We start from the raw sequence: 6,252 nt of genomic DNA, 5'->3' as shown, positions 1-6,252 counted from the left end.
TAGTTAAAAACAATAATCTAAGTAAAATACATTTCAAAGAGAAGCTGTTGTGTTAACATTCAGCTTTTCAGCGCTATGCAGCATCTCTATCACGGATGGTCTGACACTGTACATGCATGGTGTCTATGGACGTTACGTTACGTACGGAGGATTTAACGGCACTTCCGGTTTTGGGTGTGCGCTGTGCGGCGCAGAGTGGGCGCAGCAGCATCCACAGATGCAGAGAAAGACGGCGACAATGGCCGATATATCACTGTATCTCACTAACGTTAATGTGTCGATAGGACAGGACATGGCTGTGGAGCAGGTCAGTAAACAGCTTTCTCTTTCATCCTCACCACAGCCTCTCGTTTTGTTTACTAACCTTGGCGTGTCGCTCGGTGCCTGTGTTAACCGCTGCTCTTGTTGCCTGGTGATGTGTTTTTAAGGTTCAGCCCAGTGGGACACATAGGCTATTAGTATTCGCAGATTCGTCACGTCCATTGAAATCACTGTACCCAAAATGGACGTTAAAAATTACACAAATCAACACATAACCACGTCCAAATTCTAATGTGTCATAAAATAAACTTTCCTCTAGACAACACCGTTAGGAAATAATCTAAAATTACAAATTAATGAATTCAAACTAACTGGTTACAACGACGACCTTTTTTTTTCTTCTTTTTTTTTCCTAACCCGACGTGTTATAGCTAACGCTGTGAACAACAACAGTAGGCTACGTTATATTATAAGACATTTCTGATGTTGAACATTAATGATCCTGTTGCCATGAATTATGTAGGTCAAGATAGATTGAGAGCAAGTCATTATCAGACGTCAAGGGTGCACAAATGTGTCAGTCATTATTACAATATCAAAGACCAAGCAAAGACAACCTTGTATCATAATTTACACAATCACTGATTAAATAGAATAGACATGGTTTGACAGGGTCTTGATTTACCTTCAGATACTCAGCACATGAAGAGCAGTGAAAGCCTCCATCAACAGGTGGTAGACCAGCACAGGCCCAGTGGAACCAGCCCCCACTTAGCATGAACTCTGGCAGAAAGACATGTTTAAAGAATTACATGCTTGGCAGTTTGTTAATTAAGACATTAATCAACAGCCAGTGCTCCCAGCTTGCCTTACCCATTGCACATATGTTAGCCACACACTTCTAACTGGTGATTACTGATAGTCTGGTTATTTCCTGGAATAAATAGCACTTGGATTGCAATAACTACCGAAAACAAATGATAAACCAACCATTTTCCTTGATTAGCTTTTGGGCAATTTCCATTCTCGAATGGCTGGTCCCCTGCTAATCAAAGAAACATCCACCACATCCTCATTTAAAACCAGGACTGCCAACTTCAACAAGAAATAAGGATACGTGGAGGCTTAACAAACCCAGTCATGTTTATCTGAAGTGATGAAAGATGAAAAGCACATTTGCTTACTTTTCCACTCAGGATCTACAATATTGACAGATTGTTGAGGTAGTTAAAATTGTTGCTAAGTAATTGATGAACTGCAATTTACAAATTTGTGTTTTCTGGCGCCAATGTGTAAACGCGAGCAAAGAAAAAACACAATTTCCTCAATGGCGGTCATACTCTTAATAACATGGGTTCAGCTCTGTAGGCTATCGTTTGTTTTTGATGGTTGCTATTAAGTAGATATAGTGCCTTCTTGTGTTTTGGCTATTACCAGTGAACATGCTGATTTTCTGACTTATTAACAGGTGTAGGCAAAGTGTCACTCAAGAACATCCAGGTATCCAAGCACCTGACTGAGCTTTATATCATTACCTTTTTGAATGCCATTGCAGGGCTTGATAAATTTGTATTTCATAAGGTAACATGTTTTGAATTGTTGTCTGCAGGTGATATTGACTCGATATACCTAACAATTTTTATGCAACATCCTCAATATGTGATTACACCTCACAGAGGAAGGCTCTGTATTCATGAAAATTCTGCTAACAATCTGGAGCACAAGCAAACATCACTGAGGAACATGAAACCTTCACAATATTACACAAGATCCCACAACTTGCAGTAGGTTTTTCATCCATCCTTGATGCTTCACTGCCTGACTTCTGTTTAAACGAGTCCCATAGTAATACATACCGTCTTTGTTTTTGTTATGCTATCTTTTTAGACTCGGTGTCAAAACCTGAATAGGGACTTTGAGAGTGTGGAGTTGGGAGAGCTGGACAAGAGAGAAGAACAGCAGCAGCAGCAGAGGGAGAAGGCACCTCGCAGGATCATCCATTTCTCCAGTGGAGAGACCATGGAGGAGTACAGCACAGATGAAGAGGAGGGAGAGGACAAGGAGCCAGAGAGGAAAGACTTGCTGTCCTCCTCGGTCGATGCGGTGAGGGTGAGGAATAGTGGACAGACTGGGGAATTTATGTGGGTACAAGAAGCTAAATGAGGACAAGGGAAATGATGGAGAAAGGATCGTGTGTGAGAGGGACAAGGAATTCTTGTTTTCTGACTAAATCATTCAAATGAGAAGCAGCAGTGGTATTAATGTATTTCTTTACGTGATTATCGCAGTGACTGTACTTTTTTATGTTGCAGTCAAAGATGACCTGGGGTCCATACTTCTGGTTCCACATGTGGAGAGCTGCAACGTCCACCGTCTCAGGTTTGTTCATTAAAGTCATTATTTCCAACTGTCGAGGGTCTGCATCACGCTGCTAGATTAGTGAGTCACCCTGGGCAGAGATCAACCCCAGGGTAACCTCAGAAAGTACTGGAAGTCATCACTCCTCCAGGATCTTGACAAATGACTGTGTTTACAATAGCTTAACAACTATACAAATTAAAAGAGACTGTTGCATAATTAGATTTTCAGACTTTCTTTTGCTTCCCACAATAATAATCGAAAAAAAAAAACACATCAGCGAGACCAGTTTTAAAAAACGTTTTCCAACCAGCACAGATTACTACAGCTACACATGAACTGTGCACATTGTTGCTCACGGTTGTGTAAATCTTAGTTTCTTTGTCATGCAATTAAAAAGAAAAAAAAACAATTTAAAAAAAATGAACGATCTCATTATCTGTTCACAGATGATTTATTTTCCACCTTCAATGACAACTTCTTTTGGAAAACTGATCATGTCGATCCATGACTTCCAGCCTTTAGCCCCTTAAAAGAAATATATTTTCATTGGAGATATAGGTTGAGACAACAGCATTAATATTTGTGTTGTTTGGTCTGTAAAGCAGCACCAGAGCATCTCTCCTTTCTCACACTCTCTGCTCACCCTGGTTTAGAAGAAGAAGGTTCTTTGAGAGGGTCTGTTTCATTTAATATAGCCTATTTATTTTACCTATTTTTTAATTTACATGTTGATGTGCTGTGCAGGTGGATATTTTCAAACAGGAAATGTCCATTGCTATTTTCATACTATTTACATTTTTATTATTTTGGTAGCAGCCTGTTTTGTTAAGCAGGAGAGTGAAACCTGTGATCCCCCTCTATTTTAATCTGTCTGTGAAAAACAGCTGAATGAGCACTTTTTATTTAGTACAAGCTATTTACTCTATATGATTTTTCGGCTGTATATTTTAACAGAAAGGGAAACCCTGCCAGCATTTTGTTTGTTAATAGAAGTTCTCCAATCATCAGCACTATTTCAGTGTAGTTTAATGCCCTTTGTGGGTGGTAAGCCAGCAGGTGAGTTTTCAGATTTGGTGTAATTATATGTGTGTATATTTTTTGGAAAATTCAATTAAAATTTAGACCCATTATGAATCATTGACACAACTGACATTTAACTCTGCATTTGTGATGTTAAAGGGATAGTTCAACATTTTTGGCAAATTGGCCCATTGCCATAATCTCTACAGTCATAGCAGTAGGTTTGTTACCTTTTATTGTCGGTGCAAGCTATTTTTAGAACGGTGGAGCAGAGCCACGAGCTGCTCAGAGCTCAGTACGGAGGCTAATGGGATTTCTTGGTTTCCCTCATCAAACTCATCAAATACACAATGCAATAACTCCAAAACGCTCTCGTGGACAAGTTGTGACCTGCACATTCACCACGCTGAATGGGCAAATTTGCCAAAATGTTGAACTATTCCTTTACAAAGATAAAGAAGTACTGTGAACTAAAGTCGTACTCACTGGTTATTCCAAACAGGATGCTGTATTGTTATGGGAGGATGTTTTGAGCGAGCTTGCATTAGATCCTGTTTCTCTTTATTATTTTCCAGCATGTGACTACCTGGGTGAGAGGATGGCCTCTCTCTTTGGGATTACATCAGCCAAATATCAGTACGCCATTGATGAATACTACAGGATGAAGAAAGAGGTATGCATGCTGCAGGGAGCTTTTTCAGTTCTGAATGCCATGTTGTTGATGTTTTTGGATTCGTCAGTCGGCTGATGTCATTTTCTGTTCTGTGCTTGTGTCAGAGGGAGGAAGAGAAAGAGGAAACGCGCTTGTCAGAAGAAGCAGAGCGATCCTTCGACCAGCTACAATCTCAGGAAGATGAGGACGAGCCAATCACCGCGACAGACCCAGCGGAGGAGTCATCCACCGCCAGCGCTCGCCTCGACGTGAGCTATCAGATTGAGAATGAAAATCATGTGTCCTCGAGCACCATCAGAGTCCCCGCTATCGTCACGGCAACTTAAGCATCCTAAGAAAGGGACGTTTGAGCTTTCATGTGTGTTTGTTTATTAAAGAAGGAACACCGTCTCGTTTCACCAAGCACCGTTTGGTTCGTGTATGACACAGCTTTAGATGGGCAGTGCTGCTGTATGGTGGTTGTTTGGCAAAGGACAGTGGTGGTGGAGTTACTCCTCTGACTACGAGGTGTCCCTTTCCAACAGTGTAGCAGCTGATAAAGTAACAGCTGGATAATGTTGCAACATCCTGCTATGAAAAACATACAGTACGAGTCAGAAAATGTGACCAAATGTGCCAGTTTGTCTGCTAATGTATTGATGTTTACACTGTTTGCCCACTCAGACCAACAGTTTCCCATTGTGGCTCTTTATTACATTATCCAACACTTGCTGCTTTGTCAGTTGCTACAGCAGCCTCCCAAATGTGAACGTTTGCTGTGGAGTGAAGGTCATAATGTTGCTCCCCTGTGCCTCTGATGGACCAGACACTGTGCCTAAATCACCAATACAGCCAAGTCAGTGCCAGATCTAGACTAAACATACCGTTATATTTGAAGATGATTTAAAGTGTGTAAAGATGTGAATTAGCCTTTGATTTTGAGCATGTACACTCCACTTTGGGTCAGAGTTTTCAGATATCGTATGTGTTTTAACAGCTATTTTGTCCAGATCTGGTCAAAACGGTGCGTAGTTTATACACCTGCGGCTGCACCAAAGAGCTGGCCATTTTAACACGCCCTCACCTGTTTAATCATTGTCTGTATTAATGTTTATCAAGCTTGTATTGCACTGAATGTCTGTAGAAGCACTGAGCAGATTTAGCCTTGGTTATCGAATCATCTGTGGACCACGACTAACAGACATTTTGTTTAAAAAAAATGAAAAAAACAATGAAAACGGGTTTAGGTGTTCTATGTTGCTCTTGCTGTTTGCCTCATCTACTACAGAACAAGTTGTAGTAGATGTGGTGTATAGGCCTTTGATAATAGCAGGGAGCCTTGTTACACTAAGTCTGTATAAAGACATGCAAACTTACATTTTTAACATTTTTTAGTACAGTTTTTTATATTTATGTATTTATTTACCAAACTGACTGCATTTAATTTATGCATTTTTTTTTCTATTGTTCTAACGAGCAACACTGTAATGAACCGTTAATAAAGTCATAGTTATTGTCTGACTTTCCTTCAGTCTGTGCTGGAGTTATTTCCTCCTTTCCAAATAACGATTGTCAAGTTAAACCGGTCCAAAAGGAAAAATCGATATTGTTTTCCTAAGTCAACGCTGTGCTGTCTGCTGCCGAGAGACTCATAGTGGTGCTACAGTGTGAGCGATGTGACTGATCTTTGTTGGCGACGAACAAAGAGCCTGTGTCGCTGCTCTGAGGTCAGACACTCTGTCCACTCGCCGCACAATGTCACCATTCTCAGGTCAGAGTGGGTTCCTGTGGTCCTGAATGACCCCCGCGGCCGTCACGCCCCCTCACTGCCACAGACACACACACACACACACAACAGTCAACATGGCTCACTGACGCTCACCACACTAAGCGATAGCATAGGTGTGATAGTGGAATGAATGCTGGCGTGAACACAATTGTAAATGGTGTTGTTTTGT

At 40.9% G+C, this 6,252-nt stretch overlaps 1 protein-coding gene across 2 annotated transcripts; it reads left to right on the top strand.

The window, feature by feature from the left end:
- The first annotated feature begins 202 nt into the window (after window positions 1-202).
- LOC311007885 (protein FAM177A1-like) lies at window positions 203-5,279 on the top strand. 2 transcript variants are annotated; one of them, XM_084001274.1, is made up of 5 exons: window positions 203-307; window positions 2,149-2,364; window positions 2,574-2,640; window positions 4,218-4,315; window positions 4,420-5,279. In XM_084001274.1, exons 1-5 carry the CDS (start codon window positions 218-220, stop codon window positions 4,639-4,641), a joined length of 693 nt encoding a protein of 230 aa, XP_083857400.1. In that variant the 5' UTR covers window positions 203-217; the 3' UTR covers window positions 4,642-5,279. The 2 variants fall into 2 exon arrangements, with proteins under 2 accessions (XP_083857400.1, XP_083857399.1); XM_084001273.1 differs by having other exon boundaries at window positions 2,149-2,370.
- Window positions 5,280-6,252: the final 973 nt, after the last annotated feature.

This window comes from Trachurus trachurus, assembly GCF_905171665.1.
Source record: "Trachurus trachurus genome assembly, chromosome: 24".
Taxonomy (NCBI): domain Eukaryota; kingdom Metazoa; phylum Chordata; class Actinopteri; order Carangiformes; family Carangidae; genus Trachurus; species Trachurus trachurus.
This window is presented reverse-complemented; position numbering and strand designations above follow the sequence as displayed.